Below are 25574 nucleotides of genomic sequence, written 5' to 3'. Positions count from 1 at the left end.
GCCCAATCGCGCTCATATATATATATATATATATATATATATATATATATAAAAAGGTATGCAAAAGCTATCCCTGCTTCTGATTGATCTATAATGTATGTATCACGTTTTCATCGAATAGTTGGGCATTTAAAAAATATATAAGCTATTCATGTTGGCTTAATAAAATATTTTAAAAGCACAGCATCCGACAAGAAGTTTATAAAAATAAACCGAGATGATGATTAAGAAAATAAATCAAACTAAACAAAACTAAAATAGCCTAATTTAATAGCTTACTACTGCATATCATGATGATGATGATGATGTCTTAAGTGCTATCACTAGATGGCGTTTACAGGAATAAATCATATAAATGAAACGACTGCTTTTGCTAATAGGTGCAACATTTCGATGCATCTACAGTAACCGCGGTCCAATCTCTAAAATAAACGTGTTTCTTTGCATCTGTCGCGACGATAATGAACGCGCACGTGGAGCTGTTAGATGCTATTTGTTTTGGACTAGAGATACTGTGAAATTGTTTAGATTCAACGGGTTTTAATGAGGGATCTATTTCTAGGGCGGCTGGTGGGAAAGAGCTGACTCTTTAACGAGTGCAAGGTTATAACACATCCTGATTTTTGCCTGGTCGTGAGCCTCGGATAGGCCCATTTACTATACAAAAAATAAAATAAAATAAAAAAAATAATAATGAATAAAATAGAAGCTAAGATAAAAAGATTTAATAATAAAACATCAGTGATCATTTAACTGTTAATAAGAACAGTTTCAGCAACAGTATCTCGAGAATTTAGCTTGGCTGCATGTTTATCCATTTACGCGTAACATTTAACAGACCTAAAACGTTTAACAACAACTGTTTTGGGAGCTTTCTATTTTTATTGGCGTGTGAAATACAAAGGAAAACCCCTTGCTGAGCATTTTGAAAGTGACAAGTGGTCGGAAGCATTTTGGGGTAAAGTAAACAACGCTTTGACCTTTGAGGATCCACCTGCTCTCCGCGCTACACACAGGTGTAGAGTCTCCGTGTTCCCAGCACCATCCAATGCTTTACTCTAATATCTATGCCATGTCCATTCTTCTATATCCAATGTTACATTAAAAATTGTTTTTTTCTATTAGACATATTGTCTAATATTGTGTAGATGGGCTTGGTTTCGCACAGCGCAGCTCGGGACAGTTTCTCTCGAACCTTGTTTTGCAACATTAGTTTCTTCTTTGAAAATACATTTCAAACAAACTATACTATATAAAAAAATGTAAAAGCAGGAAAAAAATGACTAGACTTTTAAATGTGAAAAAAAACGAACAAACAAATAAACAAAATGATAAATAGTATTTCATCAAAATCATAATACATAAGCTCCATGCAGGGCAATAAGGACCACTGACGAGCAGGTATCCGATCTCCTGGAGAACATCGCCATCAGTAAATGTGGATCCAGAGGTTACTAAATATTTAAAAGGGTGCAAAGACGAAGCAGTAAATGACAAAGATGGCAAACAGGGACATTAACATGTCATTGAGCTGAATGTGACTAATAGGCTCCTTACTGTAATGAAAGTGTCACTGCAAATCAGCACTTGTCCATGGTTAGGCTATTATTTATAAATATTTAACCACAAAGAAGCTGTCACATCCAGCAGCTCTTAAAACGAATGAAATGCTAACGATTAGCCTAGCACTGCTCAGATAAAAGTTGAGGAGCTCAAGTATGATTGTAAAGTGAGCAACAATTCAGAACTGACTTGTGGACAATGATGCAAAAGCTCTCAGACCTAACTCTGACTGACATCTAGAGGATTTACTAAATGCCTTAACGGGCAGGTCTATATGTGACGTTACGATATTTGAGTAAATCAATTCGATTGATGGGATGATGTCATTTATAAATGACACAAATAAATAATAAAATAAAAATTTTCAATTAAATGAAGTTATATTGGCTCTTGTATCAAACTTTCTTTGTCATTAAATCAAATCGTCATGGCAACAAACATAAGTAACGCAGCTGAAAGTCAACATGTTGAGCAAAGTCTGAAATATTCCATAAATTCAACAAATTCCATTTCGTTTGTGTTTCTTTAACCGTTTTAAAGATAAGCAAACGCATGTCCATGTAATGAAATTTAAACGGTTCTAAAATAACTGTCATTTATAAATCAAATTGTTCGTTAACTGGGGATATATTTGATTTAGGCATTTTATGGAATATAGTTGAACATTAACACATCAAGTTTCCCCCTATTTTCTCATAATCTTGTTCATAGCATTGGTAATTAGGCAAAAGGCAGTTCATTCATTGTCTTTACCTGGCGATGGTCCATATACAGTCCATTATTTGATAATTGCTTATTTATTCAGGATCATCATCTAGCAAAATCTTTACTGGACTGCACTTCAACACTCTATTTAAGTCATAATTTATTTTCTATCAACAATTTCAAGTTTTAATCTCACCATGGATCAAAATTACAAATCAGATCTTGCCCCCCAAACGCCAAAACTGTTCAATCGCTGCAACCACGTGCTCATGTATGATGTCATCACGGAGCGCCACTCCGCGGACGTATTGTTTCAGGAAGTGAATCTCAGACGACTCGGTTCTCTAGGAAAGCATGAGCGATACTACAGATTTATGATTTTTAAATCAAAAGTCTTAAAGGCTAGCAGACATGGAGAACTGGAGCCTTATCTCACTATGCGTGCTGCTCGGTTTAACGTCGAGATGGGCAGTGTCTTTTCATTCCTATTCAGGTTGGTTTTAAATGAACCACCGGTTTCTTTAGGAACAGTAAAATTGACACGTCAAAGTCAGCTACAAGTGCTCGTGACAACTCATTCAACCGTAAATAAGCAAGATCAGCTAATCTTAAATGTTAATCAAGGGGGATAAACATTATTCGTGAAAGAAAGTTAAACGTGATGAATATTGTACCTTATACATTCGCGTTTTAATGAATAAATCATACTCTTTTGCATGTCATTTGATGGAATAGGTGCAGGTAAACCGCCAATGTTCGGTGACTATGAAGCACAGAGACACTGGCAAGAAGTGACTTACAATCTACCTGTTCATGAATGGTTAGTCTTTCAATATTATTTATGACCATATAAATAAAAAATGGCAATGCTCCCTCTCCTTATATATTGTAGAAATGAAAATTCACAGTATTTTATTAATAAGGCCAACGTCTTATATGAATGTGGCCTAACAGTTTTTTTCTTCTTCTAGGTACTTCAATACTACAAATAATGATTTGAACTACTGGGGTCTTGATTATCCTCCTTTGACAGCATATCACAGTCTGGTCTGTGCATACGTGTAAGTTCTTTTACCTGGTAAAGCATCTATATTTTTTATTTATCAGTTGACCATGACTTGATGATGTGATTTTGATTTGGCCTTGTGTTGTGTCTATTTTTCTAGAGCAAAGCTGCTCAATCCTGAATGGGTGGAGCTGTATGCATCTAGAGGCTATGAAAGCCATGCACATAAGTTGTTCATGAGGGCCACAGGTATGTATTGATATCAGTAATTTATTTCAGATATTTTAGATGCCTGTCACAGTGTAATTTCTACCTCTTAAAAGGATAGCTCCCCCAAAAATGAAAATTCTGTCATTAATTAATCACCTTCATGTCATTCCAAACCTGTAAGACCTTCGGTTCATCTTCAAAACACAAATTGAAGTTGAGCCACTGATGTCACATGGACGGTTATATCGATGTCCTTACCGCATTTCTGGGTCTGGGAATATTTCAGTTGTGCTGCTGTCTGTGGAGGGTCAGAAAGCTCTCAGATTTCATCAAAAATATCTTAATTTGTGTTCTGAAGTTGAACTGAAGGTCTTACAGGTTTGGAATGACAAGAAGGTGATTAATGTCAGAATTTTCATTTTGATTTCGCATAAATGCTGGGATTATAATGGGCTTTAATCCACCCTTTTTAAAACATGATATTGATTATTATTGTTTTTAAAATTAAAATATATGCTTGTTCTGTGTATACAATTACTCAACTATGCTTGTATTTCATGCACTATACATATATTATTGTTTTCGGGGGAAATTACTCCTCTGCCATTTTAAAAATGAAAATTTAAAGTATGTTAATATATAAAATGTAACTCTAATAAGTAGTTTAATAAGAGTTTGTTTAAATCGCTGCATTGAAGTGCTCTGAATAATCTATTATAATGTTTTTAACAGTTTACAGTCATATGGTTACATCTAGTTATAGTTAAATGATGTAAATCTCTTTAAATTAGGATAAATATTTATGTGTTCATGCATATTAATCTTCCTCGACCCAACAGTTCTTTTTACAGATATATTGATCTACATTCCAGCAGTTTTGTTTTACTGCTTCCACTTTTGCGATGGATCCTCTAAACAAAAGGTAACTAAAAGACTACCTTTGAATTGATATGTTGTAAATTTGTATTTGTAATCATTAACAGGATTTGTTTTGGTCCAAATGTACCATTTTGTTCTCGTAGGTTGCTGCAGCTTTCTCCATCCTTCTGTATCCAGGACTTATACTGATTGACTACGGTCATTTTCAGTATCCTTTAACCTTAATTGCTATAGTGTTTATTTATTATTATGGTATTTATTCATTTAAGCTATTCAGTTATGTCAAGAACTTAAACTCCAAAATGAACATCATGTGCATATTCTTTAACTGCAATTTCAGATATAACAGTGTGAGCCTGGGTCTGGCTCTATGGGGGATTCTAGGACTTGGTTTGGGCTGGGACTTGTTTGGTTCCTTGGCGTTCACTTTGGCTCTCAATTACAAGCAAATGGAATTGTATCATTCACTCCCTTTCTTCTGTTACCTCCTGGGCAAGTGTATCAAGCAGGGCTTGACTGGGAGAGGGTGAGTCATTTGGGTTGTTGCACAAACATTGCACTGTTTTTTTTAAAGTTGATTCCAATAATATGATAAAATTGATTAACTGAGTTATTTAAGCAGACCTCAAGATATTCCAGATGGTACCAAACCTAGTGTAGTAGGCCTGAAAATTGTTGAGGCCAATTATAGGCTTTCAACAATATTTTAGTTGTATCAGTAGACATATATACAACAATCAGTGATGGAGAAAAAAGCTTATTGACTTAATGTATTGTATTTTCTTAACAATTAAATGCAGCTTTAGCATAAGAGACTTTTTTCAAATAAAAAAAATAATTATTCTAAACTTTTGATCAGTAGTACTGTAGTGTGTATATATGTGTGTGTGTGTGTGTGTGTGTGTGTGTGTATATATAAATTAAATTAAATAAAAATTTTACCTAAATTAAAAGTTAAATATTTGTTCACGGCTAAACCTGAATAATCAGCAAATCTCAGTAATTGTGCATATAAGTGAAAAAGCCCTGTTAATGAAAATTTAGCTTACAATGAAATAATACATTTGTTGACTGCTATAATTACAGCTTTAGCTGCAAGTTTTCAGCTTTTAATCCAGCTGCAAGTTTCATAACCTGATTGCCTTATTTATGCCTGAAAATAACAAATCTTTAATGTTCATCATTATTAGACACTTCACCACTACATGTAGATTTTCTTTTCTTACTCAATTTGACTTTGTATGCATTTCTACACCAGTCCTGCAGCCGGTCTCAGTGGAAGCACTCTGCTCTATGTGTCTCGCATTTGTTGATTTAGTAACAATGTACCAAGGTCATTTGGAGGCAGATGCATTGGTGGATTAGTTTGCCTGGGAAGAGACATGTCCAGATGACTCTCTGGCCATGCCTGACCCTCCCTGCTATGCCTGTGCGTGCAATTGTATATCTACAGCTGAGAGGTGTTAGTTGCTCCAGTATACAGTACACTGAAAAACTGTGAGAGTATGTTGTCTCTACTCGAAAGTTGGGTGACCTGATTTATGACCCATTCATTATGGAAAATATGTTTTTGAATGTATAAAACACCTCAATTTTTTTTTTCAACTTAATTAATAGAATTAATAGAATTTTATGACAATTTTGAATAAAATGTTCAATCAGCGAACCATAAAAAAAAAATTGTTAGAGCACCATTGGTTAATTGTTAGGAGAATGGACAATGTTATTCGTGGATGATACAAAATTACCTAAAGGGATAGTTCACCCAAAAAAGAAAATTATGTCGTTAATTACCCTCATGTCGTTCCAAACCCGTAAGACCTTTGTTCATCTACTGTACACAAATGAAGATATTTTTGATGAAATCCGAGAGCTCTCTGTCCCTGCATAGACAGCATCGCAACTGAAATGTTCTCCACACCCAGAAATGTAGTGAGGACATTAGTGACTCAACAGCGATTTTACGAAGCTTTGTGAATATTTTGTACACAAAAAGAAAAACTAAAATAATGACTTTATTCAAGAATTATTCTCCTCCAAATCACGTCTTCCTTACTATGTTTCTGGGAACATTTCAGTTGTGTTGCCTCTATGGAGGGCCAGAAATCTCTTGGATTTCATCAAAAATATCTTAATTTGTGTTATGAATATAAACGAAGGTCTTACAGGTTTGGAAGGACATGAGGGTGAGTAATTCATAAATTAATTTACATTTTTGGGGTGAACTATCCCTTTAATATATTTTTTTAGATCTTTGTGTTCACAGAATAAATTGAAAGGCAATTATGTTTACACAATTGTAATTTTATCGCTACTTTTTTGTGTACACAGATTTTTTCATTTGGTCAAGATCTCCATGACTGTACTGGTGACCTTTGTCCTCTGCTGGATGCCTTTTTTGTCTGACCCCAAACAACCTCTACAAGTTCTTCATCGCCTTTTCCCCGTTGATCGGGGTTTGTTTGAGGTAATTCACATAATGTCACATATCAAAACAATAATGGCAAACTCCTTCAAGGTAATCGAAATAGGTTCCTTTTTATTTCTTAAAATTTTAATTTTAATTGAGAAATGCATGTTTACTATTTGATAACATTCAAAACAGTATTTGCACAGTTGGGTCAGGGGCTTTGAGCTCTACTTATGTCAAACACTGAGGTCAAATTTATCAGTCATATTTATTGCTTAAGGAGTGAGTTTTAAACACATCATTACAACGTGATGCTTATTCAGCTCTGTTCTTGCCCGTTATAAAATTTCCAATGCAGGGAATGCCCTTGAAATCCTCATCCACATGCATTACATTTTTCATTGTATGCATGCATGAATGCATAAATACACTGTTGCCGAAATCCTTTGTAGATACACACAAACATACAGTTTGGGATCTGTGATATTAATGCAAATAGAAGACTTACTTATTACACATCTAGCCAGTCAGATCCTCCTGTATTCATAGATTACCTCAATGAAACCCCTTGGGTCCACTGCAGGATTTATCCTTTAGATCTGATTAGTAAACAAGGGTCTCATGTTGAGTTTATTGGAAAATTAGAGCTGTGTCCTGTTCGTTGTCTAAAGCCTTTTGTAAGTCAATACTGAAATACATGGTGCACAAGTACTGCGGCTTGCTTTTGAAATGCCCCCAAAAACTCTGTTGTCAAAGTAGCTGTGTTGTGAGAAGTAATTGAAAATTCTGCAGGGCTCAGGGCCCGGAATATATCATGCATTTGCCTGACATGAGGCTAACGTAATACACAAGGTGTGAGTAATTCTAACCTAGAGCCTTGAGCATTTGTGACGGACGGAGTGCTAAGCAAGTCTTGGCTTTTGCTATCATATATATCGGAGCATGGTAAAGCTAGATGATATTTAGCTGATCGCTAAATCTGTGCTCTTGTGTGTGTGTGTAGAAAAAGGAAAATTAAATGAATTTAGGCATGGCACTACAGCCAAAACCACTGCATTTTTCGTTCGATAAAGAACAGATAAGCTTAACGGAATTCAAATCAGAAGTTCCTCAAAATGCACATCTTTTAAGGCTGTTTTTGTGCAATGGGGGGTTGAGGGTCAAACAGTGTTGAACCTGGTTATATACAATGTTTAGATTTCAGTTGTGAAAATGAATGCAAATTTAATAAGGCCTTGTTTCCAAATTTTAATATAACATTTCACAAAACGTCATATGAAACTTAATGTCTTAATGTACTGAGACTAATCAACTGAGCAAGTATGGATTTATTTTTTTATTTTTTTTGGACCACACAAAGAAAGTCAATGATTTGTCAGTGGACCTCATTGACTTTCACTGTATAGACAAAAAACATTTTTCAAAGTGGGACTCATCGGTGGGTCTCATCTTCAGCTGTAGTGTCCACTCGTCTTCACACAGCTGTGAAAGACAGCAGCTGTGTTTTCGAGGATTGAGCACTATGAAGAAATTCTCAGAAGCAAGGGCTGAAACTTTCATAACATTTACTAATTCTGTTGTTGCACAACTGTTAATGGCCACCAGTCTTTGAGGAATCACATGTCGGTACCCCAGCAGAAAGGTCAGCAGGACTCGGATCAGTTTCCTGAAGGGTGCAATTTAGTCTTCTTTATGTGGTAAAACTGCACTCTTTGCAACCTCTGCAACGTTATTAATGTCCTTGGTATGCATTAGGAAAGTCATTTAACCCTGTGTCTGTAAGTTTACAAATAAGTGCATAGCTTTTTTTGACATTACGGTTACTTGACAGGAAAATTAATGGCAGTGTAATACTTCACCCTTGCCCTTTGTACCAATGCCCCCCAAGAATGCCCACAGGAATTTTTATTGCGCTTTCAGTTGGGAAATGATTACGCCGAGTAATGTCACTTATGTGCTTTCTCTTCAAAAGCTACATACCATTTAAAGATACTTGCCTTATATGTCAATGCTAATTTTGTAAGCATGATCATAATTTTGTGGTTATTTCAGAAAAGGGTATTTTCTTGAGCTGCAACATTATTGAAAACAAGGAAGAACAAAACCTTCACTTTAACATTTGTTTGCTGCCTAATTTCATACACTATTTTTATGAAAAACTCAAGGCTGTAGGTCCAACAGTGCTACTGCCATTGACTAAAAACAAAAACTATTTTTTTTAAATTTTAGGTAATTGAAATAAAGCTGAAGTTAAATATAATATAAATAATAGACCATTTGGAAAAAAAAGCAAAAATTAAAATGAGAAATATTATAGAACTAACTCGACTAAATAAGAACTAAAATTGAAATACTAAATTTACTAAAACTAAAACTCAAAAATAAAGTGAAAACAGAATATTAAAATATAAATTATTCATAAAAAAGTATTAAATATTTTCATTAATTATAGTTAACTAATTCTAATAGTTAATTTTAGCTAATGCTGAAATAACATTGAGGCATAATATAGCTTTGGTAACAATGAAAAAACTTTATTTATTTTTTTCATTTTGGCATGACATATTTATAATTTTATATTATATTACAACAGAAAGTTACTTATTACAGGAAGGTAATAAAATATTACCTTTAATATTAGATTTTAGGTGGCTTATTAGAGTTACAAAGAGCAGTGCATTGTATTTGTTGTGTAATATTCCCTATATTTGAACTCTTCATTTGTATGCTTAGGTAATCTAAAGGCATTTGCGTGCATTTAAATGAACTTTTATTTTACTCAAGTGTAAGTTATTAAAACATAAAGTTAAATGAAGTTTTGTTCATTCTGGCCCTAATTTAATTTGAGTTGACACCCCTGAAGTCCCACTAGTTTAAACAACTGTTCATAAAGAGCTTGAAAACTGACCTAGCGGTCAGTGTATCATTCGTTCTCATTGTGTCATTCTGTCCGGAGTGCATTAGTTTAGTGACTTTGACAGCATGTGTTTGTTGACAGGATAAAGTGGCTAACACATGGTGCAGCTTGAATGTGCTGATAAAGATCAAGACCCTGCTGTCCAGAGAGACTCAGCTGTTCCTCAGGTAATCCTTCACCATCCATTTACCCGCCACCCTTTCTCCTTTTCCTTTGTCTCTTTATGTATCACCACCTCAACATCTTTCTCAGTATATTCCCTCTTACCATGTTTGCGAAACACATCTAATTATAACGGGAGGGCACAGTGGGATTATGGGTAACTAATGATATCGGAGAGATTTTGAGATACTGATATGTGGACACTAATCTGCAGGTGCAAGGGCTTGGTCAAGATTATTTCTTTGACTGTTCATTTAAGAATTCCTTTTTTTGTTTTTTGTTTTTTTGTCTTTATTTAGTCTATTTTTAGTCTAAGTCAGTAATTATTTTTTTCATTGGTCTGTTTTAAGGGTGCACTCAATCATGTTTTTCTAATTAAAAAGTTTAAAGGGATACTCCACCACAAAATGATAATTTTGTCATTAATCACTTACCCCCCATGTCGTTCCAAACCCGAAAAAGAACACAATTTAAGATATTTTGGATGAAAACCAGGAGGCTTGTGACTGTCCTATTGACTGCCAAGTAAGTTACACTGTCAAGGTCCAGAAAAGAATGAACAGCATTGTCAGAATAGTCCATCTGCCGTCAGTGGTTCAACCGTAACATTTTGAAGCGATGAGAATAATTTTTGTATGCAAATAAAACAACTTTATTCAACAATTTGTCTCCTATGTATCTCTCTACATCAGTTTATCACCATTTTGGAGAATATGTGCTGAACGCAAGCAGCTTACGCTCTTCTGTGTCTGCTCATGCCACAAGGAATTCAACAAATAAAGTCGTATTTTGTTTTACTTGCATACAGAAAGTATTCTTGTCGCTTCATAGCATTACGGTTGAACCACCGATAGCAGATGGACTATTCTGATGATACTTCTCATACTTTTCTGGACCTTGACAGTGTAATTTACTTTGCAGTCAATGGGACTAAATAAACTAATAAGATTTTTAAAATATGTTTAAAATCATGTATATTCATATGAGATGAAGCCTCAAGTTATACAAGTAGCCTAATAAAACCTGTTTTATGTTAAATGGTGCCGGGGTCTCATTTATAAACTGCAGATGAGGTTATGCATAGTAAAACTAGGTGTTGTGAACTCCATATATGGTGATTTAGGGGAGGAGTCAAGGTGGAGATGTACATACGCACAATCTTCCTTTGAAGATTGGAATTTATAAAGAGATTTTGGCGCAGGTTCTGACGTGGTTTTATGAATCTGAAAACTTTCGTGCATACACAAGATCTAGCCTTTGTGCCTATGTACACTTTTAGGATAAAATCTACGGAGAGTCTAATAAATAAGACCCCTGGTCTGCTCATGGGGGCAGCAATTTTAAAATGACAAGACCAGCCAAATACTGTACACTTGATCTTGTTTAACCCGCTATTATTGTACGTTTTCAGTTCATACATTTTATGTATATACCACAATATACAATGAATTGCTTTAAAACGAGCAGTTTTACAGTATTAAACATAAAAACAGTGTCAATGTTGCTTTCGATTATAGTAACGGATTACTGTTCTACTATAAAGCAGCTCTTCAGTTTGTTCATGTTTTTATTCACTTCTGTCCTTGATGGACTGAACAGAAGATTTCTGACCGAACAGAAGTTCACTTTGGCAAGCTGTTTAAAATAATGTATATGCTTTCCCTGTACAGTTTATCTCGCCTCTTACATTTGCATCTGTCGTTATGGACCAGATTTTTGTCCCACTAGGGTCATTCATCTCTAATAGGGTCAATTTCCTCCAAGAGAATGATGATTGAGGGCTTCAAGCAATTCTGTGAGTGCTCAGCAGGCCAGCCCTGAATCTCATGCATTTCGTGCATGCTGGGATCTTTCTTGTTGACTGTGAGGATGTATAAAAAGATCAGGCAGCCGTGTCCTCTAGTTCCATGGGATGGATTACAGGCTTTGGCAACAGGGGCTCTTGATCATATTTCGTATGTGTGTATAGTAAATCTTTTTATTAAAGTATGGATGCACTCAATGAAATAACTTTTTCTTTTTTTCTTTCAGTTTTGCTCTTACTCTGTTGTTCGTCCTGCCTTCATCTTTAAAACTGTTGTCCAAACCAACTCTATGGCAGTTTAAGCTTGCCTTGGTAGGTGGTGCCATGATTATGTGTTTGTTCAACGACTTGTATTTTTGACCACTGACTCCCCTGATCTGCTTTTACTGTAGGTGAACACCTCCCTGGCTTTTTTCCTCTTCTCCTTCCAAGTCCATGAGAAGTCTATCCTTCTAGTAGCCTTGTAAGTACTGGAATATAATTCATATTACTTGATCTAATTGCTATTGCTTCTTTTGCTTAACCCACCGTCATCGATGTAGACAAAATTTGTTATGACAAACTAAATAATAGTATCATTTTTAAGATGAAGTGTTCCGTTTCATAACTTTAAGTGCCTGAAAATAATTATTTGGCTATTACTAGAAACCTCTTAAGATTTACTTATATTGTTTGATATTTGTACCGTTATTTATGCTTTTTAATTTTAACATTGGGTCTACCTAATAAACACTGTAGTTATAATTGTGTATAAAGATGCAGAAACAAAGCAATAATTAATGTTAGTTACCCAACACATAATTATAAAAATAACCTATGATAAAAAAAAAAGCAATATTTGTTGATCTCTCAACATTAGAAACTTTACTTTCAGTTAAGTAAGTGATTGATTAATGCTGTATTTTCCCATGTTCTATATCAGGGTTGCCAGGTTTTCACAACAAAACTCACCCAATTGCTACTCAAAACTAACCCAATCACATTTAAAGGGTAAATACACTTTTCTGGTGGGGTTACATATCACCTCCCCAGGGGCTAAATGTCACGTTATTTGGTGTCGCTTCAACCCGCGGCAACAGTGTTAAATAGCCCAATTTCGCTGTAAAACTGAGAACTTGGCAACACTGTTCTGCATGTTTATAGTCATAAATCGAACATATTATCATATACAACATATGCATAAAACTAGCTGCAATCAACAGATTTTAAATGTTGTGTTCCCATATATCTTGCACGAGTTAGTCAATCAGTAAGGCATGTTTCTGGATTAAGGGTGTCTATCGGGTGTTAAAAATTAGCTGACAGAGGAAGTGTAGTGACTGGATCACTGAAGAGAGATACTGATACCTAGTCCTTGCCCTCTCAACTACATAATTATAGCATTGGTATCATGTAAACATATCTGTAATGTAGTAAATATAGTCTTAAAAGTCAAATATATGTTTTACAGGCCAGTTTGCCTTGTCATCAATGAAATACCTCTGATCGCCATTTGGTTTCTACTAACATCAACTTTCAGGTAAGGTATCAAGCAGTATGTGTTACTTAATGAAAATTACAGTACTATAAATGAATCCTTACGGTTAAGATAGAAACAAAATCAGCGAATGACTATATAGCGAGAAGAAGAGTACTAGTAGCCAATAGGGGAGTCCCAGCTGTCCACACTAATTGTTGTGTGCATGGTTTAGTGTAAGGATATCACTGGATTACATGACATAGCCCACATACCATTAAACTAAGACCCCTTTGTGTAAACACAACCCACCATTCTCTAGAATCGCACTGACTGCTTTCACAAAACTAGTGTTAATGCTGCATATTTATGTTTTTAGCCAAAGACATGATGTTCTTTGTTATGGAAGATAAGTGTATTATATTCTATGATTGTGTAATTGTTGCACTATTAGGGGAAATATCCACAAGAACATACAGAGACAACACATTGCCAGAGTTTTCTGTGCCCCCAAATGCACACCATTAGCACACTTTTTATACTCATTATAGCGAAATGTTGAAAATTCACAGCATTAGTATTGTTTTTTTCTGCGTCATGACCTGTTCTGCAAACACAAAGATTGTTTTATTTTGTCAACACTATCTCAATAGCAGTATTATCTATGGTATGGTTGGTGTGCAAATTATTGTTTTTCAGTCAAATGCCTATGGAAACAGTTAAGCTAGTTAGCCAAAGGTTTACTTCCATGTCTAATATACTTGTGTGAGGTTAAATACATTGCCTATATGTTGATCTCATCAATGCAATTTACAGAAAATATTTTATAAGCAATACTGAAGACCTACTGGAAAATGGGCACCATTATGATAATTAAACCATTTTTCAATATACAGGTGCTGGTCATATAAATAGAATATCAAAAAGTTTATTTATTTCACTAATTCCATTCAAAAAGTGAAACTTGTATATTATATACATTCATTACACACAGACTGATATATTTCAGATGTTTATTTCTTTTAATTTTGATGATTTGACAAATAAGGAAAATCCCAAATTCAGTATCTCAGAAAATTAGAATATTGCTTAATAATAATATTAATAATTCATTACATTTATATAGTGCTTTTCTAGGCACTCAAAGTGCTTTACATAGTCAGGGGGTATCTCCTCATCCACCACCAGTGTGCAGCATCCACCTGGATGATGCGATGGCAGCCATATTGCGCCAGAATGCCCACCACACACCAGCTTACTGGTGGAGAGGAGACAGAGTGATGAAGCCAATCAGCAGATATGGGGATTGTTAGGAGGGCATGATGGTTAAGGCCAATGGGCGAATTTAACAAGGATGCCGAAAGACATCCTGGGATTTTTACTGACCACAGAGAGTCAGGACCTCGGTTTAACGTCTCATCCGAAGGACGGTGCTTGTTGACAGTATAGTGTCCCCATCACTACACTGGGGCACTAGGACCCACACAGACCACAGGGAGCACCCCCTGCTGGCCTCACTAGCACCTCTTCCAGCAGCAACCTAGTTTTCTCGGGAGGTCTCCCATCCAGGTACTGACTAGGCTCAGCCATGCTTAGCTTCAGTGGGAAACCGGTCTTGGGCTCCAGGGTGATATGGCTGCCGGCCATAAGACCAATACAAAGGATTTTTAGAAAGGATTTTTAGAAATCTTGGCCATGAAAAATATGAGCATTTACAGCACTCAAAACTTAGTTGGGGCTCCTTTTGCCTGAATTACTGCAGCAATGCAGCGTGGCATGGAGTCGATCAGTCTGTGACAATGCTCAGGTGTTATGAGAGCTCAGGTTGCTCTGATAGTGGCCTTCAGCTCTTCAGCATTGTTGGGATATTCTGACATATTGCATCTTCTTCATTACAATACTCCATAGATTTTCTATGGGGTTGAGGTCAGGCGAGTTTGCTGGTCAATTAAGAACAGGGATACCATGGTCCTTAAACCAGGTACTGGTAGTTTTGGCACTGTGTGCAGGTGCCAAGTCCTGTTGGAAAATGAAATCTGCATCACCATAAAGTTGGTCAGCAGCAGGAAGCTTGAAGTGCTCTAAAACTTCCTGGTATATGGCTGCGTTGACCTTGGACCTCAGAAAACACAGTGAAGCATGCCCCCTCAAACCATCACTGACTGTGGAAACTTTACACTGGACCTCAAGCAACATGGATTGTGTGCCTCTCCTCTCTTCCTCCAGGCTCCTCCAGACAGCAGTCCAGTCCTTTTTGTCTTTAGATATTTCTGATGCTGTCTGTTGTTCATGAGTGGCTTGACCCAACGATTGTGACAGCTAAAACCCATGTCTTGCATACGTCTGTGCCAAGGTGTTCTTGAAGCACTGACTCCAACTGTAGTCCACTCTTTGTGAATATCCCCCACATTTTTGAATGGGTTTTGTTTCATAATCCTCTCCAGGGTGCTGTTATCTCTATTTCTTGTACACTTTTTTTCTACCACATCTTTTCCTTCCCTTCGCCTCTCTATTAATGTGCTTGGACTCAGAGCTCTGTAAACAGCCAGCCTCTTTTGCAATGACCTTTTGTGTCCTGTCCTCCTTGTGCAAGGTGTCAATGGTCATCTTTTGGACAACTTTCAAGTCAGCAGTACAGAACTAGACTGAGAGACCATTTAAAGGTCTTTGCAGGTGATGTGAGTTAATCAGCTGATTAGAGTGGCACCAGGTGTCTTCAATATTGAACTTTTTCACAATATTCAAATTTTCTGAGATACTGAATTTGAGATTTTCCTTAGTTGTCAGTTATAATCATCAAAATTAAGAGAGATAAATATTTGAAATATATCAGTCTGTGTGTAATGACTGAATATAAGTTTCTATTTTTGAATGGAATTAGTAAAATAAATCAACTTTTTGATCATATTCTAATTATATAACCAGCACCTGTATAAAATTTTTAATTTATAAAATAGTTGGTTAAATTTTTCCATCAACTAAAACATTATTTTTATCTAAAACTATAAGCCATTTTAGTCAGAGTGAAACTGACTGAAGAGACTGAATATGACATAATTTATTACATCTAAAGGTGTTTTGTTTTTTCTACATCCATGCCATTAGGTGTCCATTTAATTTTGAAATGGCAGGACCAATTGAATGCTAGGAACTTTATCTTGGTCGCCCTGCTATTAACACACTTTCAGTTGCGAAGTAAATTGATCCTGTCTGACTAAGAATAATGCATTTGTATTCAGTAGAAAGATTTGCGTGATTTTACATCCACGCCACTTGGTGTCAGTATATGTATGTGATTTAGCAAGTACTCTATATGATGATTGCTACATTGGTCTGAACACCAGCTGTATCATAAACAGAGATAGATAATCACTTATTGTACAAATCTTGACTTGTTTGTTTTTAACGGTTGTGTTTTTTTGTTTTCTATAGCATGCTCCCCCTTCTGCTGAAGGACGGTTTGCTGTTGCCTTATGTGGTGACCTCACTGGCATTCCTCTTTCTGAGTTTGTATCTACTCTCTGCTTTCGAGAGAAGTACAGAAGAAGAGCTCAGACTGGGTCTCTATCGCAAACTCACTCAGCGCTGGCTGCCTAAACTCAACCTCAGCCGGATCATTAAATGGAAAGTAAGTTAACATCGACGTCACGGCCTGTTACTCCACACCACTGATGTTAATGACATCGACGCTTATGAAGAAGTCAGTTAAGTACACTGGCCCACCTGAACGGCTCATAGCTTTCACATTAGCTTGACCCCGTGCTCTTCTTAGCGCTTTTGAAGACTGAATGTTTCAACAGCTCCTTGCGTGAATGTTCAAGACCAGGAGGTGTGCTATTTTTGTAGCGCGAGTCATTAACACAGGTTTGCCTAGATATATTTATTTACACAAGAGACATAAATAAGGGGGCCCTACGATGAAGGTAGAGTTTCATTGGGGGGGTCGTGTTGCTCACACCAGCACTTCCACTGATCCTTCACTCCATCTGTCGTAAATAGACATGTTAATGTTTATACCTCGACTCACCTTCCAGAAACAGGGTGGAAAATAAACATCAAGTTACAAGGATCCGTGTCATGCTGAGCACTTGACTAGAACTAATGAACCTTTGTCAGGGTACTTCTTCTCTCTTGTAATAAGTGTTGTCACTTTGTCTTTTACAGTTCTGGTTTTCATTGGTGGCCATGGCAGCGTTGAGCTTTACGAGCGTGTGGTTGAAGCCCCCAGCCAAGTTTCCCGATCTGTTTCCGGTGCTGGTCTCAGCCCTCTCCTTTCTCCACTTTCTGGGCTTCATCATATATTTCAACCAGGTCCAGTTGATGGAGCCGCAGAGGAAAAAGAGTCAGAAGAAAACAAACTGAAATATGTCTTCAAAGACGTTGGTTGTCAGAGGAAGAACTACAGCCAGGATGACGGTGAAAGGAAAGGACAGTCCCTTCGGTTAGAAAAGAACAGGATGGGAATAGTTTGGGAAAATTCAATTTCCTGTTAATAAGGTTTAGGGATCTTGCTTGAGTTGAGAAGAGTGTATTCAGTGAAAGGAGATACAGTTACTTTCTCTCACTTGTTTGCCTTGGAGACAAATTCAGTTAGTGGGATATTGGTATTGTGTAAATGACCAAACCGTAAGACCATTATTTTTACATTTTTAATACATCATTAAATGGTTTTGTACCAAATGAAAGTGTCTCCAGTGTTTTCAAATGGCCCAACAGTGAACAAAAATGGGGATGTGCGATTTGGGGGGAAAAAAATCTTAACCGTAATTTAATGTGATTGCTTTATGATTTTTAAAAACCAATTTATTGGCAATTTAAAAAACTTGAAATAAAAATAAAAACAACTTCAGATTTGCTACACAATTCTACCATTTCTTTTTTGAATCTATATAGCAATATGACAAAAAGATTAATAATAATTGTTAGAATTCTTATTTTTAAAATAAATTCCTAAAATAAATGACTATATTTCCCTATAAAATAAAAAATGATAATTTAAGAAAATAATACACTTAGTTTACAGTATGTCTGTAAAAATGTAACACTAATGTTTATTAAACAATGTGCATATACTTAAATCACAGTTTTGTAGCACGAAAACCGCACTAAGCCACATCACAATTTTAATTTTTCTTTTTTTTTTTTTATTAATCATGCAGTCCTAAGCAAACGGCAACATCAAATAAACAAAATAATAATAATAATAATAAACTACTAATATTATTTTAAGTAGTAAATTTAGAAAAATATTAATTAATACAAAGGAATAATCTTGCCAATGACTGAAGGCTAGAACTAAAGCTATGCATTTAAACGCTTCAACTTCATGAGCTGTAAAACAAAAATGATGGAAGGAGACATATCAGAACATAATGCTGTAAAGCTGAAATACCAAGGGGAAAAAATACAAGCAATCTTTTTCCCCCTTCTTTGTGCGAGTTAATGATGGCCATTAAAAAAAATCCATTACAACTATAAATGTTATCAGGTCACAAAGGGGCTAGTGTGTTACAGCCTGAGCGAGGTCTGGCGAGAGAATGAACAGGTTTTGGTTTGACTGTCTTACTCGATATAATATAGTGCAAACAGCAAGCTATAATACTGGAGTGCATGATACAATTTCAATGAATGGTGCTAATATTAACCATATCTTCATATTGAGTCATGCAGTACTTTGTTACACATCTTGAAAAGCGAATTTTGAAACGCTGTTCTTGTTCTTCTCAAGTGTAGCAATGCAAAGTGTGTGACAAGTGTGTGTTTTGTTAGGTCAGCTTAAGCTTTTGTCCTTGAGACAGCCTCTAGAAGTGATAAAGAGAGAGTTACGTGATCCACCTTGAGCAGGCACCAGCTGCCGTCCATGTCGTACATCGAAAAATGATCCCTCAGCGGCTGCCAAAATAAAGAGACAGATCCACCATCAATACTCTTCTGTATATCTGGGCATGTGTAGTTTTCCAACATCTGTTGTAGCTTTCTTAAATACCTATCCGGGTGTATGCATAGATTCCTCCCCATATCAGCCCTAATGGGACTGTATGCCAGCAGTAAGAACACTATTTTCGCAGCGACGCAGCACACCGTGTATTGTAGAATCAACATTCTGTCAGATTCTCAGTGAATGGATTCAATGTAAATGTGTCTGAGATGGGATGGCGAGGTCTCTGCAGCGCTGTCTCATTTTGACTACGCCAGAAAGACTGACAGCCTCTTCAGACATCTCGCCGCTTTCAGACTGACAGGATGTTCAGTGTACATCAAACAAGCTGACAGAGAACCGCGGCTCTGCCAAAACCGGAACCGTTCCATTTGCACAGAATGATATTCAAACAAAAAAACCATATTGCATGTAATAGTCAGTGGTATAATATAATATAATATATTATGTCTATTAAGTTACTACATAACACTGAAATTAAATGGACTGACATAATTACATGGCAGTGCAAAAGTTTGGGGTCAGTAAAAATATTTATTTAATAATTCATGAGAACAGTATATATTTTTTTATATATAAAGAAATATTCTGTAATATTACAAATGTCTTCACTGTCACTTTTCATCAGTTTAATGTATCCTGGCCGTATAAAAGTATTTTTTTTTTTTTTAATGTTTATATATGCATGAAATTGTCCTATTAAGCAGTTCTGTGAAATTATCAAACCTGTACAATTAAGTTGCTATTAAATTAAGCATAATTATGTAGAAATAACTTTCTGATCTCATGATAACTGTATTTTTTTATGGATTAAGAAGATCGGTTGCACATATGTTGCTATGTGCTTGGTAAGGTGTGCTAGCATGTTACCCAAGGATTCTGGGTAGGTGCTAGGGTGTGCAGGGTCAAAACAGCCCAAAAACCAATACTATTTAATGTACAATTACACAAATCTCTGTAATGTGACAAGCTTTTAAAGTTGCAATGAGTACAGTACAAACCCGGGTGGGGGTGGAGACATACCTTAAGATTGCCTTCAGAAATTCATAAGAGCTGCCAGTCTGTTTCATCCCTGTGAAAGCAACATAGACACATCACCACACACTTTATCTAGCTTAAGAGACTAGATCATTTTGAGAATACATGAATGAGACACATGCACGTGTAACTTATCAAGTAAATCCATCCATCACTCATAGATTTTGTAGACTGCTGCAGCTCCCAGAGCTGCTAGATGATCTAAATGCAAATGATCTGAAATGCACTGACTAAATGCATCTCCTATTCCTGCGGGACATGTGTGAACAAAACAGAGAGCAAAACACAGGCTGAGAGTTGCTCAACTTTACCCTCCCCACCCAAAGCCCTCTAATATACAGCAGTCGTTTAACTGTGCTGGTGTTTTCCATCAAAAAGACTCAAATGTTCCCCAAACAGACCCCATTTATCCTTCAGCAGCCCAGGATTGATGTGATATTAGCAGGGTCTGTGACCCCGTCCCGGCCAAGAACCAAAAACCTATTTGTTTTATTACATTTTAAGGAATTTTTAATACAGTCTATTAAGGCTGTCTTACAAATCTGCCATGACTCTACCCCATCTGTGGCCTGATCAATTTTTATATTGCTGATCCGTCCCCTTCCTTCTCATTTTGTCATTGGGAAATTCATATTACATAGGATTTTCTTATGGAAAACTTGCCATAAAAATACGTTACTACTTCTGCTGATGCGCACGGGGGGCTGCCGCGCGAAGACGGAGCAGATCAAATTTGTTTCAGCGGTAAGCAGAACTGTTTAAATGTTATTTATTTTCATGCTCCAAAGAAAATATATTGTGAAGTGCAACATTGATTGAGAACATAACAATGTCTCTGTATGGCCGTAGAATGGGCCGATTTATGAATCCTTTGCTCAGCTCCTTTAATTGAATTTTCCAAATCTCTCGCCACACAGAAATAATCAATACCCTCTGTCCAGGCGACAAACTTGCTTGAGAATTATTGCACTCTCTCTTTACTCATTTTGCGCTCATCAGCAACACGTAGCGTGAAGCTCGGGACTTGGTAATGCCTGAATGAGCCGGAAAATTTATAGCAGATCTGATTGTTTAGGAGGGATGGCCTCTCTTGAATGCTTGGGTAAAACTTTTGTCCATTTCGCCATTAACATTTTGCTTGCCAGTTGCCCTTTCGCCCAAGGTTATGTTTTGGGAAGCCATTCGATGAAGGGGCTTCCGTTAGGGACATGGATTCAGCGGTTTGCCTGTCAAAGTTAAAATATCCTTGTGGATTTTCTCAGCTGTCTTGGCGGTATCACGCTGCCTGGTGTTCAGCTTGCTTTTACACGAGTAGTGTCATATCCTCGCCATCATATGTCATCCGCACCAGCTCCTGTATGGCTCAAGTACTCTAATAGCAATGATGTGTCTCTGTGAAATCCAGGGTATTAGTGATCCATGCCAGGACCTAATGATGTCCCAAGAGAGCTTCAAATACAACATCTTCAACTACTTACATATGATTTGACTAAGTATCATTTATTTAAAGCTTATGAATAGTTCTGGGGCCAGTTGTGAATGTAGAAAAAATAATCGAATAACCATATGAACACAAATTAGGGAACTTGAGGTCATTTCAAGCTTTCAAACACTACTTAAAATGTAATGAGAAAAACCTCACTGGAAAGAAACACATTATTTGTACAGGACATACTCTGATGCTCAGTTTGATAACTGAAGTCTGCTTACTGAAACGATCCGTATTTAGCTGTGTTTCTGTGGAAAATGGTCTTTCATACCAAAAAAAAAATGACAGAAAAAAACATCTAAATTAAAATGTTAATACATTATGTTGATCTATAATATAACATTTTAAAATGCAATTTATTCTTTTGATGGTAAACCTATCTAAACTGTCACTTATTAATTTATGCACTCTTGCATTATAAAAGTACTGATTTATTTAAAAGAATATCTAAAGCCCCAAATTAATCTGGACCAAATTCTTACATAATGGCAAAATCATAATGGCTATTTTATATAAAAAAAAAAAATTATTGTCAATGTATGTTATAATGTCTTAACAGGGTTAATTCTCTTTCTAGGGACGTAAATGTGAAAACACTCTTTTTTTTCTGTTGTTGTTGTTATTCTCTACATTGATATATTTCATGCTCCACCATGTGATCAAGATTGTGACATTCCTTTTTCTGTCGAGCTACAAGCAACATATACGCAGAGGTCCTCGAGTGTGACTAATTAAAACAATTTCAGGCGACCTTATCTTAAAAACATGCTGAACTTGATCACAATCCCACCATTGAGTTGCAACAAATCACCATTGTGCCATTGAATCACAAGTGCAGCTTTGCTGGGGGCTGAATGTGTGCTTGAAATAATCGAATTAATTCTGTCCCACGAAGAGGAGTTCTGGCTTGTTTGGGTTAGAAAAATGAAATATTTTTCTTAGAGTTAAACTTTCTATTTCTGCAAAGACCGAGACAAGTGTTTATGAACATGCCGCACTGACAAACCAAATCTCATAAATGGCTATTCAGGGGTCCCATGTGACCAAGATCCAGAACTTGCTAGAAATCAATCATGACTCACATATAAGTGGAACACAAAATGTTTCCTTTCTCTTGCTCTTTTAAGGAAAGCAGTGGGCTCAGAATCATGTAATTGGAATTGGAATCAATTCTATATGGCACATCATTTATCCATGTGTCAGTTTATCAAAGACTGTGTTGTGATAGGGAAACATTCAAGATTTGAAACATAACTAATTGTGTACAGCTTGCTTTCTGATCAGACAGAACTACTAAGACTGACTATCTGCTTAAGATAAGTGTTATCATCCATGCTTTTTAAATGGTAAATTAATTCCTAAAGTCAATTCTGAACATTCATTTGATTCCCAAATTCACTCACCTTGGAAATGGCCCTTGTTTTTGTCTGCTTTATTTGCACACGATGCAATTTTAGCACCTGGAAAGTAAAAAGGATTTCGTTTTATGTTTCACCCACAGCAAGAACTGATAGCCAATACTCTTAATAGCGAATAAATTGTTTAAACAATGTCTATAAAGCGACCTTGAGAAAGTGAATCATTTTATTTCCATGCATTGTGCAGTTAATGCATCACAGCAGAAAAGAGGAAGGACTCACACAGATTCTCATGTCTCTTGAGTTCAGTTTGTAGATCAGCAGGACTCATCAGCAGGAGACTCCTCAGCTCACTACTGCCCTCTACTGACTACAAACAAACATTCATATAAGAACAATCTGCCATCATATATGGCGTTTCTGTTGCAACCTCAATAAGTTGCTTCACACATCAAATAAGCTTCGCCTAATCTAGGTCTGTACCACATATTCAGGATTGAGGCACCAAATATATTCATTTAGATGAAACGCAGCCTTTTTACTGTCTGGTGCATGGTTCAGACCCTGAAATAGTTGTTTAATTGGCTACAAAATGATACACTGTGGTTTTCTTACTATATTAGATCCACATACCACTAATGTTTCCAGCTGCTGCCTGTATTTCATGAGGTCCTTGAATGATTTTTTCACCTTAGACCTGAGGAACAGAATCCTGAGGGGGAAAAGGTATTAAAAAATGAATGAAAGACCAAATTTGAAACCAATCTGTTAATAACACTTTTATTTGTTTTTAATAAGATTCCATTTGTTAACATTAGTTAATGCATTAACTAACAAAGAGAATTACTTATCAATAATTTATGAGTTAATGTTCAATTTCAACATTTAATAATACATTATTAAAATCCAAAGGTTATCAATTAATATTATTTAATGTCTATGAACATTTTTTTTCTGTTAATAAAGATTAAAAAATAACATAATGAATGTATTGCTCATTGTTGCTTAATTCATTAACTGACATCAACTAATGGGACTATATTGCAAAATGTTACCAATTATGAATACAATATTTATTAATTATATTTTATTTTTTTAATCAAGCAAGTGCCAGGACAAAATCTTTTAAACATATTACATTCTTGCAGAAAATGTGCTCGATAAGGAGGACACTGAATTCCGAATTCCTATTCGATATCCTTACTAAGTCTGCGAGAAGACAAGCTGACTAAGAATAAGATATTCATTTATTTTTAATGCATGTTTAAAAATATTGGAAGACATATTAAAAGGTTGGCAAAATCTTATACAAGGACCGTCGTCCAATCACACTCAAGATCTCTTCTACATTTTGCACGAGAAGTTCTCTTGGCTTTGACTCCCCAAATGAATACTTTCTTAAATGAATCATAAGCCCGCTCTCTTTATTGATGTTTTTATATATATTTAACTAGCTTCCTCTTAAATGACTGCACTATAAAATTCAAAACTAATGCTTGTCTTGATGGATCACACGGAGCTCTGTGTTAGTATGCGTTGGAAAGGAAATAGGTCTTTTCTTAAACTCTCCTTATCCAACTATTTTTAGTGCTATGTAAATCAACGAGGCTTTTGGCTGGTGATGAAACTCCCTCCATGTCCTGTCATTAAATTCTGATCAGTCATAATGGCTATCAGCCAAGTGGGACAAAGGAAATATCCAGTAATGAGGAGAAATTTCTGTCTGTTCCACTGCTCCAGTTATACCAATGTTAGTAGCTTTGTAAAAATAGACCTTAATGGCACTCTGGTTTATGTAAAATATAGAGTAAAAAGTTTCATATAGTAAGTCAACAACAGAATTAAAAATTAAACCATGCATGGGCCAACAGCTAAGCAATAACTTTATAAACAAATTAAGTATGTCTTTTTATTCTCTTTTCTTATTATTTGAAAAATCTTAAATATTATTACAAAAATTACAGGATTCATCAACATGTTTAAAAGGACATTTCTAGATCCTTACCTCTCAGCATCTGTCATGGGCTCTTTTCTTTGAGCGGGATTCGTTTTCTTCCCACCTGCTCTGGAATTACCTGCTGATGAAGCACTAAATGTCAGCAATTTATCAAATCAGCATGGGCAGAGATATTATTAATGGCCACAAAGACAGCTAATCTAAGTGCAGTATCACCGGATTACAAGAGACTCCTACTGTACAGGATTTAGGCAACAACATGACATGAGCAGGGGATTGTTTATGGTGATCACCGAAAGCGAAAAGAACACACACATCTTGCTCTGTTCACAATGAAAAAAATTTAAAAACAAAAACTCCTGGGGGGCAAAATATATGTTTTATAGGTCTAAGAAAATACAGTAGCTAGTCTGTGGGTTTTAGTACCTGCAGGTCTTGTCGTGGGACTCATTTGGGTTCCAGTCATGGGGGAATAGTCCCTGTTTGGTGCTCGCCTCTTAGCTGGGCTCTAAAATAGATTCATTTGAAGTACTGGTATAGATTTATTTGTGTTATTATACTTTTAATAAAGAAGTCTTTAACTTATGGTTACTGACACTTTAAAATGGGCTGAAATACTAAACATTAAAAGAAAATGAAAAAGGCATTTCTGATCGGAAATAAATGGTAGAGATGGTTTAAT

The 25574-nt window shown here is 36.0% G+C and overlaps 1 protein-coding gene across 1 annotated transcript; it reads left to right on the top strand.

Annotated features, from left to right (window-relative positions):
• The first annotated feature begins 2560 nt into the window (after window positions 1-2560).
• alg6 (ALG6 alpha-1,3-glucosyltransferase) lies at window positions 2561-17792 on the top strand. The gene is made up of 14 exons (XM_026265003.1): window positions 2561-2761; window positions 3004-3088; window positions 3240-3329; window positions 3435-3523; window positions 4324-4406; window positions 4507-4571; window positions 4704-4889; window positions 6695-6830; window positions 9772-9857; window positions 11884-11968; window positions 12049-12119; window positions 13107-13175; window positions 16545-16740; window positions 17277-17792. Exons 1-14 carry the CDS (start codon window positions 2680-2682, stop codon window positions 17472-17474), a joined length of 1521 nt encoding a protein of 506 aa, XP_026120788.1. The 5' UTR covers window positions 2561-2679; the 3' UTR covers window positions 17475-17792.
• The last annotated feature ends 7782 nt before the right edge of the window (window positions 17793-25574 follow it).

Source organism: Carassius auratus, chromosome 6, assembly GCF_003368295.1.
Source record: "Carassius auratus strain Wakin chromosome 6, ASM336829v1, whole genome shotgun sequence".
Taxonomy (NCBI): Eukaryota; Metazoa; Chordata; class Actinopteri; order Cypriniformes; family Cyprinidae; genus Carassius; species Carassius auratus.
The sequence above is the reverse complement of the archived record's forward strand: the minus strand, read 5'-3'. Positions and strand labels throughout refer to the sequence as shown.

Bases quoted from the DNA above. Each gene is read 5' to 3' on its own strand.
- alg6 (XM_026265003.1), top strand. From the start codon at position 2,680: ATGGAGAACTGGAGCCTTATCTCACTATGCGTGCTGCTCGGTTTAACG. The intron at 4,572-4,703 runs GTATCCTTTAAC...CTGCAATTTCAG, and splicing joins ATTGACTACGGTCATTTTCA to ATATAACAGTGTGAGCCTGG. The intron at 12,120-13,106 runs GTAAGTACTGGA...TATGTTTTACAG, and splicing joins TCTATCCTTCTAGTAGCCTT to GCCAGTTTGCCTTGTCATCA.